Raw genomic sequence first — 22,566 nt, forward strand, 5'->3', positions numbered from 1 at the left:
CTAGGGCTTTTACAGTGAAAACCCCCACAGGAAAAACCCAGTATCAAACAAAAAGTGCCAGATAACACAGCCCTCTCAGGAAAGCCCCCCCCCCCCGGAACAGCGTGCCTTAGCAATGCAGCAAGGGAAAGGAGCAGGGAAGGGAGGAGAAGAGCACCCCCGAACCCCAGGAATGCCCAGCCGTACCAACCCACCAAAGCGGAAGGGACTGTACTTAGCCGCCTGAGCGAGGACTCGCTGACGCATTCCTGACAGACCTACAACCGCAATGGAGGTAGCTGTCGGCCCGATCCACTGTGAGTGAGGCAACATCACAGCCCAGTCATATGTGGATCTCGGAGCAAAGCTCACGGCCACCTCAGGAGTCATGAGGTATGGCGTGGCAGACCAAGCCTCTTTGCATAGGTGTGTCCACGCTTGCTGGTCGGACTGAGTAGACTACAAGGATCTATAATATCCAGCCTGTCACTCAGCCGACAGTTGAAAGAAGATTCTTCAAAAAAATAATTTCTCCTCAGAGCGCTGGGCCCAAAGGGAGCCATACCTCCTTTGCTAGGCAGAACGAAACTGAGGCTGCATGCTGCAGTGAGGAGGCTTATGTCTGGAGGGACCGCCCCCTGGGCGGGGCTGTTCAACTCTGTTAATGTAACATGTATTTAACCACTCCAGACCCGCGCTATAGCCGAATGACGGCTACAGCGCGGACCTGAAAATCCAACTAGACGTCAATTGACGTCCGCCCCTTTGCGCGCTCCAGAGCGCGCAAAGGGAAAACTCTCTGTGTTGGCTGTGTCCCTTGGACACAGCCAATTACAGATCGCTGCGAACGGCCAATCAGAGTGGCCGTTTGCGATGCGATCTGTGTGGCCAATGAGAGATGATCTCATATGTAAAATCATCTCTTATTGCTGTTTTACACAGAGACAGCGTCCGGTCTCTGGAGAGGAGACCGATCTGTGTCCCTTGTACATAGGGACATAGATCGGTCACCCCCCCCCCCCAGTCACCCACCCTCCACCTACAGTTAGAACACAATGCAGGGAATATTTAACCCCTTCCTCACCCCCTAGTGTTAACCCCTTCAATGCCAGTCACATTTATACTGTAATTAGTGCATATTTATAGCACTGATCGCAGTATAAATGTGAATGGCGCCCAAAATTTGTCAAAAGTGTCCGATGTGTCCGCCATAACGTCGCAGTCCCAATAAAAATCGCAGATCACCGCCATTTCTAGTTAAAAAAAAAAAAAAATATATAATAATAATAATAATAATAATAATAATAATTCTGTCCCCTATTTTGTAGGCGCTATAACTTTTGCGCAAACCAGTCGCTTATTGCGATTTTTTTTTTTGTTTTACCAAAAATATGTAGAAGAATACGTATCGGCCTAAACTGAGAAAAAATTTTTTTTTTTTTTTAAATTGGGATATTTATTATAGCAACAAGTAAAAAATAGTGTATTTTTTTCAAAATTGTCGCACTTTTTTGTTTATAGCGCAAAAAATAAAAACCGCACAGGCGATCAAATACCACCAAAAGAAAGCTCTACTTGTGGGTAAAAAAGGTCAATTTTGTTTGGGAGCCACGTCGCACGACCGTGCAATTGTTAGTTAAATCGACGCAGTGCCGAAAGCTGAAATTTCACCTGGGCAGGAGGGGGGTATATGTGCCCAGTAAGCAAGTGGTTAACCATTTAACATGTTTCTGCCTAGTCCTCTCCTGTAAACAGGAAACATAACCCACTTGTCAAGACTTAAGGAGCTGTGTCCGTCCATGGACGATAAGAGAAATAGGATTTTTATAACCGCTTACCTGTAAAATCCTTTTCTTGGGAGTACATCACAGGACACAGACTAGTAATTACCAAGTATGTTATATTCCACCTCCAGGTGCTGGACACTGGTGTAATCAGACAGGAAGTTTCCTCCCTATATAACCCCTCCCATACTGGGAGCACCTCAGTTTTTGTAGCAAAGCAATAAGTGTCCCAATATCCCCAAACAAGAGGGGCATGAGCTCTGTGTCCCGTGATGTACTCCAAGAAAAGGATTTTTACAGTTAAGCGGTTATAAAAATCCTATTTTCTTTATCGTACATCACGGGACAGTCTATTAATTACTAAGTGGGATGTCCCAAAGCAATGCCTACTGAGGTGAGGGAGACACAAAACGCAGACCACCATCAGACGTTTGAGGACCTAAACTGCTGCCTGCAGCATACTGCGCCAAAAAGCGGCATCCTCTTGCCATCTTACCTTCACTTATTTCTATCAGGTGAATGCAAGCACCGACGACCAAGGTACGGCCTTGCAAATCTTTTATAATGGCTTGGCAATGCACCGCACATGAAGCGCTTACTATCCAGGTAGGGTGCACGCTAAAACAGGGGGAAACCTTCTCTTTAAAGCCACAAGCCTGAATAATAACCTGATGAATCAACATTAAAAAAACAGTCGATTTAGACGCTGCCTGCCCTTTCCTGGGGCCTCCTGGTAGCGCAACATCAGTTTTCCGTATCCAAGCAGCCGCTTCAGATAGGCCTTGACTTTTCTCACACTAACGAGAGAGTGTAACCATTTTAATAGCGGATCTGAACACTGCCTGCCCATTTCTAGGGTCTTCTGGCAGCACAACAAAAATGTCAGTTTCCTATATTTGAAACCTTCAGATAGATCTTTAACTGCTCTCATCTATATTGAGAGAAAAGCAATAACTTTTCCTTTCGCAGAAAAAGGTGCTAGATCCTTCTAGGAAATAAGGCTGGGTGAGGATTTAACATCACCCTATCCTTAATTATGGCTCTATACAAAGAAAGTTGCCAATACTGAAACTCTTGCGGAGGCTACCGCAACCAAGAACACCAATTCCCTTGTTAGAAGGATGAAGGGAAATATGGTGCATCGGCCCAAGGTGCTGACCTTGTAAGCCGACAAAACTAGACTCAATCCCCTGAGCACAAGGATGGTGGACTTATACGCATTACCCTTTGTATAAGGGCCCGGATCAAAGAGTGCGAAGCAAGCGACCTTTGAAAATACTGACAAGGCCGATATTGTAACCTTGATGGAACTAAAGGCTAGCTCCCCCTCCTTTCCTAATGTAGGAAGGCAAGAATTTTACCTATGACATACTTCCAAGGATGCCACCTCTTGGTTTCACACCGGGAACATGGGCCTTCCAGATCCTATGATACAAGGTCCTGGAGGCCAGCTCTCCTGTACGAATCAAGGTAATTTGCTGCCGATTCTGAAAGCCCCGATCCTCAAGAATGCGGGCTATAACAGCCAGACCATCAATTCCCATGTTTGCAAGACGGGATGGAATACCTCCTTGCGAAGTAGGCCTGGACAAGATGTAAGGGACCCTGGGTCCTCTACCAACCACCCTTACGATTCCTGCACAGTAAGGTCGTCTGGGTAATGCTGGAGCAATTAGGACGGCTTCGGGGCTGGGATCCTAACCCAGGAGTTCCAGACCTCTGATGTTGCAAAGAAGCCACGGCACTGGGAGAGAGAAAGCATAAACCAGTGACAACTGGTCCCACAGGGTCACCAACGCATCTGTCCCGCATGCGAGTGGATCCTTTGTCCTTGACACACAGCTGTCCCAACTTCTTGTTGAACCTGGACGTCAAATTTTATGTACAGGGTACCCTTTGGTCAGAAAAAAAAAAATTGGGGTGTAGAGGTCATTCTCCCGGGAACAATTGTTGACGGCTCCAGAGAATCGCCCGCCAATTCTGCATTCCATAAAATTAAGATTGTCAATAGGCAAGGCACAAGCTCCTCTGCCCAAGCCAGAACATGGCCTACTTCCCTTGTGCTGTGTGACTTCTAGTGCCTCTTGGTAAACAAAGTAAATCACTGATGTTGCACTGTCGGATTGTACTCTGACAGAACAATTCTGCAACCTAAACGTCCAGGCCCATAAGCCAGATGCTCTATCCGTAGCTCTAGAATGCTGATGGATAAGGCTCACTTGGAGCTTGACCACTTCCCCTGGGCAGTTGTCTCTTCCAGGCCTTACCTCCATCCCTAGAGGCCGGCCTTTGTAGCCGCCACCTCCCAGGTAATGGGCATGAAGGATCTTCCTTTCTGCCAATCTTTTGGTTAAGAACCACCAACTCCAGCGTATCCCTGGCCGACAGAATAATGATTATATCAGCCTTGAATGAAACTGAGCATAGGGAACCACTTTGAATGAAGCCACCATCTTCCCTAGCAACTTAAGCAAAAGGCGAATGTAAGGAACTGTTCTTGCCTTGAACACATAGACCAGCTTTCTTATAGCGCTGATTTTGTCTGAGGCAAAAAAACTCTTTTGGGCTGTGTCCCAAACATTCCAAGTTTCTTACCAAACGAAAGAATCTTTATGCAACCTTGATTGCATCTTTATGCAATCAAGCATTTTTATGCGACTTTAGGCATTTCTGTGAAAACAAGCCTCTCTGTGTGACCAAGTATCCTTGGGTAATCAAGGACTTGTGTGATCCGGCATCTTTATGCAATCAAGCTTTTTTTATGCGATTTTAGGCATTTCTGTGCAAATAAGCCTCTCCGTGCGACTTAAGCACTTGAATGTGACCAAGCATTCTCATGTGACTATGTAAAAAACATGTAAACCCATACAAACAGAAAAATTTATCTAGGGCCGAAACTAATCGATTATGAAAATAATCGATTACGATTTTCAGAAATCGATTGGCCAGTAACATAATGGGGTTAAAAAAAAAATTAGCCCTTTATAGTACAAAAAAGCAAACATCGCTACTGTAAATATTACTTTCACTGTCCCACAGTAAAAAAAATGAACCCCTTACAGTAGCGATTTGCTCTTTTTGTACATACTTTTGTTTTTTTTTAACCCCATTATGTTACTAATCATCTCAGGCCTGGGTTCACACCTATTTTGTTGGTGATTTTTGCAGAAACACACTACAGTTCATTTACATGTTTTCCTATGGGACACATTCATATCCATGATTTTTTTTCAGCTGCTGCGTATTTGGAAAGGGCAAGGACTTAACGCAAAACGGTGCTATTTTATTTTTTTGGTTCAATATACTTCAATGAAGAAGCTGCAGAAAAGCATGCAATGTGTTTTTGTGGCAGATTTGTGTTTTGTAATCTGCCCAAACAAATTAGCCCAAAAACATAAAAAAATGCGATTTTTTTTTTTTTTTAAGGCTACTATCCGATTAATCGAAACAATAAAAAAACGGCCAACTATTCGATTATGAAAATAATTGTTCGTTGCAGCCCTACATGTATCTTTATGCAATTAAAAATAAACATGTTCTATTACTTGTTTTTACCCCACATGCATTTTGAACATTCCAAACTCATGTATTTTATGCAAACATGTGGACTGGTAAAGAGGAAGTTATCCTCTGCAGACGTGCGTTTCCACAATCATGCGATATAGCTGTTGTGCGCTAGCAATGTGCACCAGCAACTGTGCATCCCACAGTTGTGCGTTTGGCTAGCCTGAAGCCAGCACCAGGATGAGGACCCTGTGGAGGTTTTTCTAGCAACCTATAGGAAATTTTTTTTTTTTTTTTTAAACCCCCAAGGAGGAGACAGAGGCTTTGGCCGTCTAGGCTGAGGGTAGGTTATATGCAATAAGAATCTCTGAAAAAGACTGCAGCTGCAACTCCAGAACTTGTAAGGCTTCTGATACCTCTGCCTTGTTAGACTGCACCTGTTCCCTGTCCTCTGACGGTGAACTTTAATCCTCAGGTCTTTTAATCCTTTTGTTTGAGGATTTAGAGCAGGGAAAGGGGCACATCCCGGTTTCTGCTTCTTGTGAGGATGCTGTGAATATAGCAGTTAACCTCTTATAGACCAACAAATGCAATGCAAAAAAAAAACTTCCAAAACAGACATATGCATAGTGGCTGCAATGCCTGACAGGGCCGATGGCTCAACCTGTGGGCGGCCTCAAGTCCCTACAGGGGAGTATGGTATCATGCAGGCATGATAAGGGCCACCAGATTCAAGTGGCGATACCCTGGTGCCCTTTTAGATTCCTGCCCCTGAACATTTTCTACAGGGAGACAAAGTCCTGAGCTAAAAGCAGAGGAACTTAACACAGGTGCATCAACAGCTGAACTTGGTCTAGCAAAAAAATAATGCCTGCTAATCTGCACAGCTAGATGCAGAGTAGGCATCTTAGGTTAGTCTGTATCCAAACACACACACAAAGTGCTTACATGCCCCAAGCTGCTGTGTGCCTCTGGCTTTACAGAGCTCCGACGTCTGGGCTTTTTTGAAGGGCCCACCCTGCGCCATGAGCCGGCGAGCACGCGCGCCAGCGGCAACCACATCATTCCCCCACCTACAAAAGCGCGCGCATAGGGAAATGGTGGAGGCGGGGGGAGAGAGAGATCCCCAAGGAGCGCCTTGGACCCGGACTACAAGGGACTCCCCCCACACAACTGTGGCAGAGCCTGAAGCGGAGGAAGTGAAGTAATAAAAATGCTGACTTTTATCGACTTGTTGGACCCCGGTATTAAGAAGGTCAGAAGAGCATGTGCATCAGCCTGCCGGCCCCGGTGTTGAATCACTTATCCTGGGGAGGGGTGCTTCTATCTTGGAAGTAATAGAAAGACTTCAGCTGTCTTTCCTGGCCGTATAGCACAAAGGGCGGTATAGTCAGTCTCAACTTGAAAGATGTGGAACACTGATTTCTGGATGCATAGACTCATTCGGAAAGGAAGGAAAAAAAGATCCTCAGTGTAGTAAATCCAAAGAATTTATTTAAAAATTTCTTAAAAAACAGCAGGTATCATCCAAATAAAAGTCCACATAAAAAAAATCACAGCAAAACACTTCACTCAAAAATTATATCTCAGAGTAAAGGGAGGAACAAAAAACACAACACAAAAAAAATGGATAATAAAATCAAACAGCCATGGATTGAACCAGTAGGGCTGGAGAATATGAGTATGATGGCGTAGGAATGGCTCCACCTCATACTCATATGCTCCAGCCCTACTGGTTCAATCCATGGCTGTTTGATTTTATTATCCATTTTTTTGTGCTGTGTTTTTTTGTTCCTCCCTTTACTCTGATATAATTTTTGAGTAAAGTGTTTTGCTGTGATTTTTTTTAAGTGGACTTTTATTTGGATGATACCTGCTGTTTAAGAAATTTTTAAATAAATTCTTTGGATTTACTACACTATGAGGATCTTTCTTTTCCTTCCTTTCCGAATGAGTCTATGCATCCAGAAATCAGTGTTCCACATCTTTCAAGCTGAGACTGACTACCGCCCTTTGTGCTATACGGCCAGGAAAGACAGCTGAAGTCTCTTCCTTCTACTTCCAAGATAGAAGCACCCCTCCCCAGGATAAGTGATTCAACACCGGGGCCGGCAGGCTGATGCACATGCTCTTCTGACCTCCTTAATACCGGGGTCCAACAAGTCAATAAGAGTCAGTATTTTTATTACTTAGATTGGATTTAAGATTCAAATGGCTTCAGGATGTCGGTTTGAATTTTGCAGCAACTTATGAACTCCTGTTTTTGAAAGCGCCTGGCTGTCAGGATTTTTCAGTTCATATTGATCCTTGGAACTTTCATCGTTCCCCATTATCCATTGCCAACCCTCATCACTGACTGGGTTCACATACAATTTTTAGTATTTTTTTTTTCTATTGGCACAGGGTATACATGGATTTCATTTATGGTGTACCATTTATTTTTGCACCCTTTGTGTTTGCACTATTAATATTTGGGGTTGAGCGCCTATTTCTGTGTATGCATGTCTCTTTACTGCCTCTAGTGGCAGAAAACAGATAAGACATGCAGCTACTCAGGGAAGACAATCCTTAAGGTATTTACCTATAATTGTCTTCACTTACCTTATCCCCGCCACAGGATATTGCTGAGCACAGACAGACCCAATCTTCACCCATCACAGTGGGTTAAGTCAACAGACCTTCAGGGACTGGGATCCTACACAGGGTTTCCACTCCCCTGGACCTGTACTGCATCCTGCCAGAAAATCTTTGGTATGTGGTTATAACCAAAGTACTGGAACCCAGGATCCAGCCCTCCGAAGAGAGGCATTACAGGCAAAAACCTTGTGCTTCGGATACGAGGCCCCAGGTACCATCCACTTTGGCCCAAGGCACTTTGGATGGATCTGGTCTTTATGGAGGCTATTTAAATCCAGCAAGGATCCCTCCAGTGGAGTTCCTCAGAGCACATCTTCACTGTGACCAACACCTTAGACACCGGTGAAAAAAAAAACTGAGGTGCTCCCAGTATGGGAGGGGTTATATAGGGAGAAAGATTCCTGTCTAATTGATTACACCAGTGTCCAGCACCTGAAGGTGGAATATAACCCACTTAGTAATTACTACACTGTGTCCCGTGATGTACGATAAAGAAAATAATTGATTTTAACTTAAGAAACAAGTGTCAGAAAAAGATTTGGACTTTAATTGGTTAAACTTCCTGCATTTACACACAGAAGTTTGCTTGAAGAAGAAAGATAGTTACAATGTTTCATGTTGTTACAAACTTGGCAGATTGATTTTTTTTCTTCACACACAGAGTTTATCCCTTTGATCTAAGGAGGAAGCATAGTTACAATGTTTACTGTTAAGAACTTGGCAGACTGCCTGGAGTGAGCAGATAAAGTCTCTCCATTATATGAAAGATCGGGAAACTCTGCATTGGAGATGTCAGGGGGGTTGAATCAAGATCACAATTTTTTAACGATTAATTATGCAGCTCTAATGCTTAGCAGCTTCTGTGTGCCAAGGACAAAGCTGTAAAGCTGCACATGGCCATGCTCAGGTAAAAGCCGATGGATCTGAGCCTATTCACTTGCATTGATGCCTGTGCACAGAACATGCAGATTCAAAGGTGCCAGAAAGTCAGGGATTGTATGCCTTGAAACACAAAATCATACCACAACAATCATGAATGGAACCTCAGTTCAATTAAATAAGTTATTCATTCAAACTTAACCTACCCCTTGGCTGCCTTCAAATCGAATAGCTGGCTTTACGCTTATGGAGTCCTACAAAAAACAGAAAAAAAATACATTAGAGAAAAAAGTTTCACATTTGAACATTCTGCTCTCTTGTTGAAGATTAAAAACAGTTCCGAGAAAAACAAAAAAATAAAATAAACACTAAAACTTTACTAAAATAAAAAAGGGGTCTGATCAATAAAAACGATCTAAGCAAGCCAGCCATACTAGTAGCTGGGGGGCACTGTGTATAAAACACAATTTTTATGTTTAATTTAAAACCTGGCTGCATCAGGGACCATTAATCATGACATTTTATTAAATATGACAATAGTGGTGTAATTGGAAATAAAGGGAAGTAATGGACTCTTAGTTAACTACCTAAAATAAGCCATATTTACTCTATTTACTTTAACAGTTAAAGTCAGGAGGATTGATTGGGAACAGGCATGAATCATTCATAGTTCCACAGTTAGGCTGGTTGAAAAAAAAAAAAAAAAAAATTACTGCACTGATTCACATTGATACAATTTGTATGATTAACAACACGCTCCTATGTGGCTGCAATGCAGAAATACCCATTGTTTCTTCACTCTGGAATCAGCTACCATGGAAATAAAAACAAACATACATGTCCGAGTGAAACGATCAACATGGAATTGTCCTGTAGTACAGTGCAGTATGTTTGATGAACATGTTAGGGGCAATACAGACAACTATAATATACAATATTTACCGAACACTAATCATTAATGCCCCATACACACGAGCGGTTTTCCAGTTGAAAGAAAAAAAAGTTTTCCCCGACGGAATTCCTCTCAAGCCTGCCTTGCATAAACACGGTCACACAAGTTCTTTCAAGTGTTAAGAACGCGGTGATGTACCACACTATGACTAGGTGAGAAAAATAAGTTTAATGTTTCCGAGCATGCATGTTTTTTCTTCCATCGGAATTGCATACAGACAAACGTTTTTTTCCGCTAGGATTTTTCCTTTTTTTGCTGCAGTTTTTCTGTGGGAAAAAGTCAGATGGAGCATAAACACGGTCGGGATTCCCGACGAAAAGCTCTCATCTGTGCATTATCCTTTTCTTGGATGAAATATTAACATGTTGGCACGTTGGATAATTGCAAGCCACTTCATGTGCATATTTATTGTCTTACAAAGTTAGCACTGTAGTTCACACTTAAAAACTGAAGCCCAGGAATGAAGAAAATAAAAAATGTAAATCTACCCTTGCAGTGGGCTCTCTTCTGCACTTCAAGATTTAAATGCTTTCGTCTAGGGGTGGCATTTCCCATAGGCTCCTCTCCAAGAGACGTGCAAAACACTTAATCCTTTGATCGCCCCCTAGTGTTAACCCCTTCCCTGCCAGAAATTTATACAGCGAACAGTGCATTTTTCTAGCACCGATCACTGTATTGGTGTCACTTAGGGTCAGATTTGTCAACCGCAATGTCTCAGTCGCACAAAATCACTGATCTCCGCCATAACTAGTAAAAACAAAATCTTTCCCTTATTTTGTAGGCTTTTGCGCAAACCAATCAAAATACGCTAAGAGATTTTTTTCTAAAAATATGTAGCAGAATACATATTGGCCTAAACTGATGAATACTTTTTTTATATAAAAAAAATTTTGGATATGTATTGTAGCAGAAATGTTATTTTTTCCAAAATTGCCAGATGATCAAATACCACCAAAAGAAAGCTCTATTGGTTATTAGTTAGTTTTATTTTAGGACAAAGCAATGGTCAGTTAAAGCGATGCAGTGCCATATCACAAACAAATGGCCTGGTCATTAAAGGGGTAAATCCTTCTGGGGCTAAAGTGGTTCAAGCTTTAGCCCAAGGCATCCTGGGGTTAAAAAAAAAGCCATTTAAAAGTAAGCAAAAGAATGGCCCTATTTGCAGTAGGGTACCTTACTTTTTATGCTGAAGCAGAAAGGAGAGGTTATCTCCTATGAAGTGCAATATGTTGTCCAGTGTTGCACCAAACAAGCAAACCCTTTAGAGCAGAAAGTTTATAATGGCTTTCTTGGGAGGACTGGAAAGTATAGCATTTGAGTCGATTGCATTAAATTCCCCCTGGACACAGGTTGGTGCACTACAGAAACAAATTTCACTTTAAAGTTCATTAAGAACTGATGGTCTAGGGCAGCGAGGAATCTTGGCACCCCAGATGTTTTGGAACTACATTTTCCATGATGTTCAACTACGCTGCAGAGTGCATGAGCATCATGGGGAATGTAGTTCCAAAACCTCTGGGGTGCCAAGGTTTTCCATCACTGGCCTAGGGGGTCTTCAAAAGTTAAGGGGAAGACTGCATATCACCAGAGGAGTGGGAAAAGACCGTGCCCCCCAGGCAGTACACAGCTTTGCATACATTAAACCCCACGAGCGCTACAACAGTGGAACGACCAGCCCCCCTCCGCGGTTGATTCAGACATACCATAGGGCAGCTAAAGCTCTGGCTACTCAGGGACTGAAATCATGTCAAGCCATCACTCATCTCCCCAAGAGCTACCTTAGGATACCACATAGGGTTGCCATGCCAAACTCACATACAAGCAGGGATCTGCATGAGCTTGATAGTTAAGCAAGGGAGACTTCAAGTAGCTACCGAGGCAATTACACATTCAGCAGTTGACTAAGAGCCGGTTCACACTGGGGCGACTTGCCATCCGACTTCATGTCGCCTCAAGTCGTCCCAAGTCGCGCTGTAGAGAAAGACAATGGAAGTGAATGGGAGCGGTGTTAATACACACTACTCAAGGCGATCCGACTTCAGAAAAGGTTCCTGTACTACTTCAATCCGACTTGTAGGCGATTTGTACCCATTGATTTCAATGGAAGTCGCCTCAGAAGTCGGATCACTGTCTTATCTGAAGCTACTTTCTAGGAAGATAACATACATTTCTCAGGCAAACCCCTTCCTCCCCCTCCCTCTCCCAGAGCTGATTGTTGTTTTATTGGCCACTGGAATGTCTCCTGTCCTGGAGACGACTTCAAGTCGTGTTGTAAATCTCCCCAGATCGCCCTGTGGTTCACATTCAAGTCGTGTTGGAATCGCCTCTGGAAGTCGTGCTGGAAGTCGGATCGCCCCAGTGTGAACCGGCTCTAAAAGGTCTAGAAAAAGCTCAAAAAGGGAAAAGCCCCTGCTTTACTTGAGGAAATAGGTTAGGAAACGAACTGAGCGGATTGGGCAAAAACACATAAATTCAGCCAAAGGTGCTATAACACAAAAACACAGATGTTCAAAAAAAAAAAAAAAAAAAAAAAAGGGGGGCTTTGCTGGGCACTTCAACAAAAGGAAAAGATTTTAGCATGAAAAGATTTCCCTAACCTAAAAACTTAAAACAGGCTAACTTTTCAGATGTGTATATTGAAAATTCTTTAAGTATATTGAAATGCATTTCAATATTCCCTGCATATACCGTAACTCTAGCCATTGCAAAACTCCACAGTATTTACATTTAGAAAGCACGACGGAAGGTTTTTCATTTCAATACAATGATTCACAATTCCTGGCAAATTCCATTAGTCATATACACAGATGTGTTCAGAGAAGTTACTGTTACATTCCTTAACTTACATTCCCTTGAATCAAGCATATGACCAAAACATAATTTAAGGAAATATGTCGCAGAGGGTATTTTCTTGAGGTCCGACTAAAATGACAAAAACTTTGCGAGGTAAAAACGATGCACCCCCACCCTTCACCACCGATGTAATGCATGGCCCACATGCAAGGGGAAACTCCAAGCAAAAATCATGGTTGAAATATACACCATTTTATTAAACAAATACTAGCTAGTTTTGATACTAGCCCCTCTCCCTAGGTTTCTAAATGGGAACAAGATCTAGACCGCTCATTCAATGATACTAAATGGTCCAGTTGATGGTTAGCTACCAAATCTGTTTCCTCCAATGTTGTGGCTGTGGAAACAAATTATAGGGTGCTCTCTCGGTATTTATTTTGTTAGGATAGCGAAACATGCTCCCAATTACCCTGCAGCTTGTTTTCGTGGCCGTTTAGATCCTGGAACCCAACTACATATACGAGTTGGGGTACAGACACAAAAAAAAAAAAAAAAAACACACAAACAAACACACGGAAAGGGACACCTCCGAGTATATATCAAACAATTTATTTTAAAAATATCCACTCACATGGAAAGAAGTAAAGTTGAATCTGGGTGCATCTCTGGGCTGAGGTGGGACTAAAGGTCACACAAGTCCACGTCTGGCTTGGCGGATGCAGCACATAAGATCCCAGGGAGGATTAGGTGAAACTGCAGGTCGCAGCAAGTCCTCTTATAGCTGACAAAGTGCACCATAGCAAAACCCAGAGAGGGTGAGGTGGGATCACAGCTTTGCAGGGTGTAGATTCCAGGGAAGGATGACGGTAGTGAAGTGCTAGAGCCTGTGGTAGGTGCGCTGCAGCTTCACAATTATGGACAGTAGTTAAGCATGTCAATGTAATGGGAAAAAGCTCTGGGTAGCAAAAGTAGTATATAACAAATATTCCATCCCTATTGAATGCTTGTTATTGCTTGTTAGTCAAGTGGGACAGCTCAGAGTGTTCATATGCAGGCACTGACCAATGGGAACCATTCTGATCCAAAGCTCTGAAGGGCCTCCATCATCAGCCACACATTAACTACCAGGTCTTGGGTAGAGTGCTCCTTCAAGAGAGTGCAGCAGCACAAAGATTGGGGGGCACGAACCCTGGGGAAGACTGTGGGGGTCATTGACAAAACGAAGTGCTGTTTACCTACTGCAAACTAAGAACAGCTGATGCAGGGGAAAAAAATTAAAATAAAATGTGGGATTATAGGAATATGCAAATGCACATCCTTAATACGCATTTAGGTTAAAAATTCTCTCGCATTCCTTCACAATAACAGACCGGGTTCCATTGGAAACTTCTGGACTTGTAAAATGGTGCAGAGAACCTTCAGATCTAAAATTGGGCATATTCCTGAGTTGGCCTAACCTGAGTACCATATCTCAAAAATTCAAAATTCCCTGAGTTCAGGTAGTTTAAAAAAAAAAAAAAAAAAAAAAAAGACACCCCCTCCTATACTCGCAAAAGTGGCAGAGTTTTCATTGTCAGACTTGGCTGGTTTGGATATCCAGGAAATGTGACAGGAGTGAGTGAAGGACCTGGATTCTGCAAAACGTGAGTGTACAGATTTTGGCTGGATTGAGAGAACGGTGAGGGTGTAGAACTTTAGGCTATTTTGTATACATTGAAAACCAGAGAAAGCAAACAGATGTCTCTCTGGTCTTAGAAGTGAGGATACTCTCTCATTGGGAAGAGGGCTTTGGGGTAGACTTGTTAGATTTTGTTTTGGGTCTTGCGCCAAAAGGAAGAGCAAAATCTGGTCTTAGAAGTTGAAGCCTGGGTAGAGTGTTCCGGGGGACCATTCCTCTTGTGACATCTTTATGAAGTTGTCAAGTGCATCAAAGAAACATCCTCCTTTAAAAGGGCACATGCGTGAGGCTTCTTTTACAGGAAGCTTTATCTGCCGAGACCTTTCGCTGCAAGATTTTGTTCATATGAACACTAGACTTTACATGTCAAAAAAATGGTTTATAATAAAGGATATACAAGTCTCTACATCACTCCGGTGGGTTACTTAAGGCGATAAACTGCCTATGTTCACACCAGGCTTAAAAGGGATTTCCAGGTACAATAAATCTTGGTAAAATAAAATTGTGGAAGAAATAATCCTGGATGTCGATGTTTGTTGGCTTCCACCGTCTACCATATTCCCTGAACCGTGAGAGACTGGAACATTTGTCTAGCCTTTGAGATTGGAATCTGTTAATTTCCAGTGATGGGGAAAGAAAAACTACCCTATTAAGGTTGGTTTGGAGACTAACCAAGTTAGGGAATTCCCTGACTGAATGGATATGAGCAAGGACAGGTCGAAAGAAGGAATGCTTCTGCACACTTCAGTAATGAGCTTATCCATATTAGCAAGCATGCCATGTGAAGTGAGTGAATAACTTGTATAGCACTACAAATGCGAACAATCACCTCAAGGCGCTTGGTATCCATTTCCTTCTATTTCGCTTTCAGAATAGGTGGGTCTTGATTTTTTTCCTTAAGGCCTGGTGATCCACTTCTGTTCGGATATTAGTTGGTAATGCGTTCCATAGTCAAGGTCCTTGGACTGCAAATCTCCGTTCTCCTTTGGTCTTGTAGCGGGCCTTGGGGAAGTGTAGTAGATTTTGGTTAGTTGATCGAAGAATGCAATTGGGGTTGTGGTTTTTTATTTTCTCACATAAATATTGGGGGGCGATTCCTTGTATACATTTGTGCGTCAAGCAGAGGGCCTTAAATGTGATCGGGTCCTTTATGGCCAGCCAGTGGAGGGACCTCAGGGAGGGAGTAATTGATTCCCAGAGTTTTTTCCCTGTTACCAGCCGTGCCGCTGTATTCTGGATGACTTGTAGACGTGCAATCTGGTATTTTGGGAGTCCCAGGTAAAGGGAGTTTGCATAGTCCAGCCTGGAGTTGATTATTGTTCCCACCACTACTGCGGTTTCTTCTTTTGGGATGAAGGGGACGAGTCTCCATAGTAGCCGCAGAAGATGGCGAGATCCACTGACTACTGACCCGATTTGTGCATCCATTGTCATGTCGGAGTCAAAGTGACTCCGAGGCTTTTGACTTTGGTGCTAGGGGTAATGATTGGTCCCAAGATGGGCGGGGGGGTCCTGCTTCTGGCGTGGAAGCATGGATAAAATTCTTCTGCAGCCTCCTCTACCTTTATCCTCCTCAGACCCCTTTGTGTCTGCCTCAGCTAAGGCAAGCATTTTGGAATAAGACTGGGGTAGAGACAGGAGCTGGAAAATGGGGCATGGCGTTTCGTAGCCCTGGACAGCAATGACTGCATTAAAGCTGTTGGTTGTCTGAGGAATCTTGCTTTTCCTCTTGTTGCATGCCTGAAATAGAACTAGAATTGGATTCAGATACCAGTATTAAGACTACTTCATGCTCTGAGGGAAGGAGAGTAATGTCACTAGAGGTTGAATATTGCTTGGACCTTTTGTAGCGCAAATGTTCACCTGCAGTTTTGCTGAGGCTCCCTTCCGCCTGTTTTTTGCCACAACTACAGGTGAGTTATTACTCAGGAGTACCTACCGAGTAGGGTGCGAAATATGGTAAGCATGTTCAGAATTAGCATGCAGTAACCCTGGTGTAAACCATCCTGTAACAAAATCCTTGAGGGAAAAAAAGGACAGGAGGACTGTAGACAGAAGCGTCAAAGTGTGTGACCAGTGGTGCAAGACCAGTGGTGCGATATTGAATTGTTATTCTTGATATTCAATAGTTTTTTTAGAACCAAATTGCATAGCTTACACTGTAAAAGTGAATACATTCCAAACATAGCCCAGTTCTTACAGTAACAGTCATTAATAGAGGACAACCCCTGTCTTATTGGTCAACGACACTGGACGCTATATAGTGACCACCCCCTTTATCCTCCATTCAGGGTCTGGGTTCCACAGAGATTAACCAGAGCCCTGGACCAGTACAGCAACCTGCTGCTGACTATACGCATTGCAGTAAATGAAGGCGAGAGTTTTTCAGGACCCATTACCCAAAACAATATTACAGGCCATCCCAACAGTGTGGGGTAACTTTGCCAGTGATGGTACAAGCCCCTAACCCGGGTCTATGAATACCAAGCCTGTGCCCTGTACGATTAAAAAATTATTCTAATGGCTTTTTACCGTCATACATTCTATACATGATATGCACAAGAGCAGCTGATCTCCCCATTCTCTCGCTCCTCACTGGCTCCTATTGCTGTCAATCACAGCCATGGTGAGAGTGGAGGCGGGGCCAAGCCCCACCGAGCTATTGTGTTCTGGGAATGTGACAGAAGTCCACATTCTGGCTTCACACGTCTTCCAGACCTTATGATAAATCTTCCTAGTGACAGCTTTTCTAGCATTCACTAGGGTAGACACTACTGGTCCCGAGATGCCACAGTCCTTCAGCACGCTGGCTTTAATAGCCATGCCTACAAATTTAGAGACTGTAAATTGGGATGGAATACTTGAGACAGTAGATCGGGGAGACGTGGAAGCGTCCATTGCCCATCTATTGTCTCACAATCTCCGGGAACCAGGGATTTCTGGGCCAGGCTGGTGCCACCAGAATGACTGGAACCTCAGTATGCTACTGCAGTGGCATTGTCAGACTGAACTCTGATAGGACAGTCAAGGACTGTAGGGCCAGACATAGTGCCCGTAATGCCAGGACGTTGATGGGCAGGATCTGCTCTGTCTAGGGTCGCTCCCCAGCCTGAGAGACTGGCATTGGTAGTCAGTAGTTTCCAAGTTACGGGGAGAAAGGATTTTCTCTTTTGCAGGTTCTGATCTTCCGACCACCAGTTTCTAAAGAGGCCTCAGGGATCCCAAAGAGGACCAGGGGGGGCTCAGTCACCTCTGCAAGAGGCCACTTAACCACTTAAGGACCGCCTCCTGCACATTTACGTCGGCAGAATGGCACAGGCAACTACCTGTACGTCCCCTTTAAGTGCCCAGCCGTGGGTCGCAGGTCCGAAGCTCCGCAGGACCTGATCGCCGCCGGTTTCCCGCAATCGGTCACAGGAGCTGAAGAACGGGGAGAGGTGTGTGTAAACACACCTTCCCCGTTCTTCACAGTGGCAATGTCACTGATCGTCTGTTCCCTGTTATAGGGAAAGGCGATCAGTGATGTCACACGTCCAGCCCCGCCCCCCTACAGTTAGAAACACATATGAGGTCACACTTAAACCTTACAGCGCCCCCTAGTGGTTAACTCCTAAACTGCAATTTTCACAGTAAACAATGCATTTTTATAGCAATTTTTGCTGTGAAAATGACAATGGTCCCAAAAATTTATCAAAATTGTCCGATGTGTCAGCCATAATGCCGCAGTTACCAAAAAAAAAAAATGCTGATCGCCGCCATTAGTAGTTAAAATAAAAATGCCATAAAACTATGCCCTATTTTGTAAACGCTATAAATTTTCTGCAAACCAAATATTAAAGGCTTATAGCGATTTTTTTTTACAAGAATACGTATCGGCCTAAACTGAGAAAAAAATAATTTTTATATCTTTTTTGGGGATATTTATTATAGCAAAAAGTAAAAAATATTTTTTTCTTCAAAATTGTCACTTTGTTTATAGCGAAAAAAATAAATAAATGCAGAGGTGATCAAATACCACCAAAAAAAAGCTCTATTTTTTTTTTGGGGACGCCAATTTTGTTTGGGAGCCACATCGCACGACCACGCAATTGTCAGTTAAAGCGACGCAGTGCCGAATCGCAAAAACTGGCCAGGTCCTTTACCTGCGTAATGGTCCGGGTCTTAAGTGGTTAAAGGCAGAACTAACCATTTCGGTCAGAGTCAAGATCAAAAGCCTCTGCGACTGAGAGGCAGACATCAACTGGATATCTTCTTGTCCAGATTGCGCGGAACCAGACTCATCTGTCGGGCACTCCACTGAATTCCAAGCTTTAAGCTCTTCCCCATTCCTGTCCAAAAACTAGGTTGTGCTCCAACCCAGCTAGGGCTGAGGATAGTTCATCCTTGGTGATAAAGAGTGAAGCAGCAGCGTTGACTGTAGGCACCATACCAGATAGGCGCAGCGGCTCAGATTGCCCGGAAGCCTCTGGTCTTTCAGGGGATACAACACTAGGGATAAGACTAGGTTCATCAGGTACTACCGACATAGGTGTGCCCTTCCATGTGGGGTTAGTCCCACTCTTTTTTAATACGTTTACTAGCCACAAAAAAAGGGGGGGGACTTTGGTGTAGTATTAAAACACCTCAGAAGGGAGACCCCCTTAAAAGGGCTCACCAAGCCCATATGCAACAATCCTGCTAAGCACCTTTAGTCTGCCAAGCAACACTTGGTGGCTCACGTGACCTGGCTAAGGAGAAATGAACCGCTGCAAGTGCCTGCTCTGTGTCCCACAGCTAGCCTTCTGGAAGCACTGCATGTTTGGCATACAGTTTAAATAAGCTGGATGTGCGCATACGCACGCGGTCCCGGCAAACGGGCGTGGCTGTATTTGCGTACGACGCAAACCTTGTGCCCAGATAAAGGTTACTGCACCTGTGCAGCGAAGCCGCATGCGCCATGGTGCCAAACTGCCAAGTCCAGCGGCGTTTGTTTTTTTGCAAATGCACATGCGCTATGACCGTCAAACAAACTGCTGAGCCCAGCATCGCTTTTGCAAAGGAATGTGCGCCGTGTCTGCCAAACCGCTGAGCACGGGGGCACTCTTGTGAACGCACATGCGCCATGGAGAACCAAGGCGAAATGGCGCACCGTCATGCACCATCATACAGGTAAAAACAGCCAAACACAAGAAAAAAAAAAAAAAAAAAAGTACCACTTTGCAAACACCCACAGCTAGCCCAAAACTTGCCCGTATGGTCACCGCACACAGGTGTCCAGCCTTTAGCTAGCTTGACTGATTGTTACAATCACAGGGACACCCCACATATTATTATTTTTATTATTAAGGGTTCCACTTACCCGTCCAGGCGCAGGGCTGCTTAGAAACCAAGAGCCCAATCTTCACCCTTCACGGTGGATTCCTGTCACTTGAGGACCTTCAAGGACTGGGTACCCTCTTCATGTTTTAGGGTCCACTCCCTTGGACCTGTACAGCACCCTGCAGGAATGCCTTGGTAGATAAGCTCAATAATAGCATGCAATGCCAAGCTGTGGTTTCCAAAGCAACCAAAATCCTTTGTATTGAGAGGTATGGACTCCAGAGAGATATCATTATGCCCCTGCACACATCATTAGCAAGACCTCATCTGGAATATGCAGTTCAGTTTTGGGCACCAGTTCACAAAAAGGATATCAGGTAACTGGAGAAAGTGCAGAGAAGGGCAACCAAACTGATAAGAGGCATGTAGGAGCTCAGCTATGAGGAAAGATTAAGAGGAACTGAATGTATTCTCTCTTGAGAAGTGGAGATTAAGGGTGGATATGATCAACATGTACAAATATATAAAGGGGTCCATACAGTGAAATTGGTGCCAAGTTATTCACTTTACGGTCAACACAGACAAGAGAGCACTCTTTACGCCTAGAAGAAAAGAGATTTCACCTCTAAATGCACATTAAGAGCTGTGAAAATGTGGAATAGACTACCTCCAGAGGTGGTTCTGGCAAGCTCAGTAGATTGCTTTAAGAAAGGCCTGGATACTTTCCTAAATGTACATAATATAATTGGGTACTAACATTTATAAGTTGATCCAATCCGATTTCCTCATGGGGGATCAGGAAGGACTTTTTTCCCCTGCTGTAGCAAATTGGATCATGCTTTGCTGGCGTTTTTGGCCTTCCTCTGGATCAACTGTGGGTATAGGATTGTAGGATATTTTTTATTTTTATGGTTGAACTATATATGTAACCTTACCATGTGCTCCATTTTGGGAGAATCAAACAGTGAAGCCCCATACACACTATCCGTTTTCCTGCAGGTTTTTCTCTTCAGGTTTACCAAAACCATCTAATATGAGGTCAAACCTTAAAGGATCACTAAAGGAAAAACATTTTTTAGCTAAATAGCTTCCTTTACCTTACTGCAGTACTGGTTTCATGCCCTCATTGTTTGTTTTTGCTTTGATGTTGCTGTAAAACTGCTGTGATCTCCACACTTCCTGGTTGCCTCTCCTTATAACCATCATACTGGGAGCTTTTCACGATGGTCTAAGCTGTCATTACTGTGTCTAAAACTTAACAGAACCAATAAGATTAATTTTAAAAACAAAACACTGCCCTGGGTGTTTTTGTTTTGTGTGTCTCTCTAGCTCACAGGAACATGAAACCAGTTTAAAAGTGAAACTGCAGGCACATTATATGATTGATTTTTATCTATTTGTAATCATTTTTAAAAGGAATCGGTTAACTTTTATGTCTCTATACCCTGTAAACAGTCATTTCAGCAAAAACAAATTTTTCCTTTAGTGACCCTTTAAGAGTTTCAGTTCGTATGCAATCAGGCAGGCCCTTGCACTACATGGTTTTGGTAAACCTGAAGAGAAAAACCTGCAGGAAAACCGATAGTGTGTATGGGGCTTTAGAACTGCAGTACACTGGCTTACCTTAATGTGGCCACTGCAGCTTACACATATTTGCAAACGTGTCTGACTAAACACTTTGTTTTTAAAGGGGTTGTAAAGGTTCGTCTTTTATTTTCTAAATTGGTTCCTTTAAGCTAGTGCATTGTTGGTTCACTTACCTTTTCCTTTGATTTCCCTGATAAATGTATTTTTTCTTTGTTTGAATTTCTCACTTCCTGTTCCTCCTCAGTAAGCTTTCCACCATCATCCGAGCGGTGAAAAAAGTCATTTAGAACAGCTTACTGAGGAGGAACAGGAAGCGAGAAATTCAGACAAAGAAAAAAAAAACATTTAGAAGGCAAATGGAAGGAAAAGGTAAGTGAACCAACAATGCACTAGCTTAAAGTAACCCATTTAGAAAATAAAAAACAAACCTTCACAACCCCTTCCATGTGCTCCCGTCTGCAAAGGCTAGTTATACGTTAGGGTGGCGGCTATCTTTTTGGATAGGTTTACCCTTTCTAACTGTCCCAATAACCAATGCCACAAATCATTGTAGTCACCAGAACAAAGATACAATGGGGATAGCGGTTATATTGACAACGGTCTAGAAAGGGGGATTTTCACTCACTTTGAGGATATTTCTTCCCTATTTAAAGTTTTACATATAGGTACACCTATAGGTAGTGTATTTATCTCCTAAACATGCACCGTTTAGGAGAGATTTACTGTCCTAGCAGCCAGTTACTTCACCAGCGCATGCACTCTGAATTGGCAGCCCTCTTAAGAGCAGTGTGCTGTGACCGGAGGCTCCCGAGCGCACGCACAGAAGTGACGTAATCACGGCTCTGGCCAGTCACAGAGCTGGAGCCGCAAACTCGGAAGGAAAACCGGGTATAGATGGACGCCGTCTCCAGCGGTGACATTGCATTGCTGGAAGGCTTAGTTTTGAAGTTGTTAGTATTGAGATGCATACTAGCACATTATGCCTTTTCCTTGCAGGCAAGGCAAAAAAAAAAGTGCAGTGGTTTACAACCGCTTTAACTTCCAGTTTCGTCTTCAAGGCAAAAATAGGCCAATCAAGCCAAGAATGACAGCCTGCTGTATCTACATACATATTGTATTTGTTCTTGTGACAGTTACACATTTTCTGTAGAACGCAAATGTTTATATTACCATATGGCAACACATTAGCACATCTCCATATGCACTCACAGTTCTACTTTAAATTTAGAAAAAAAAAAAAAAGTCCAATGACCCAGATTTGCAGCAGAGAATCTTATTCAACCTCGCTCGAATGTTCATCTCGTAGGTGACTTGGATTGTAGAAATGATATTTACAGAATTTATATGCCAGTACCAGAGGCCACAACTAAACTTTCCTGAAAAACATGGGATCATGTTTCAGGAATGTCACCTGTTGTCTTTCTGTACTACTTGGTGAGCCACTGACCTGGAACAAACATGCACATTTAATAGGT

The 22,566-nt window shown here is 43.3% G+C and overlaps 1 protein-coding gene across 2 annotated transcripts in view; it reads right to left on the reverse strand.

Annotated features, from left to right (window-relative positions):
* ELL (elongation factor for RNA polymerase II) overlaps positions 1–22,566 on the reverse strand; it is a 128,636-nt gene that overhangs the window by 61,640 nt on the left and 44,430 nt on the right. For both annotated transcript variants that reach the window (XM_040322816.1, XM_040322825.1), the window contains exon 2: positions 8,990–9,037. In XM_040322816.1, the coding sequence (XP_040178750.1) occupies positions 8,990–9,037 (48 nt within the window). The remainder of the gene's footprint in view (positions 1–8,989; positions 9,038–22,566) is intronic.

Source organism: Rana temporaria, chromosome 1 (assembly GCF_905171775.1).
Source record: "Rana temporaria chromosome 1, aRanTem1.1, whole genome shotgun sequence".
Lineage (NCBI taxonomy): Eukaryota > Metazoa > Chordata > Amphibia > Anura > Ranidae > Rana > Rana temporaria.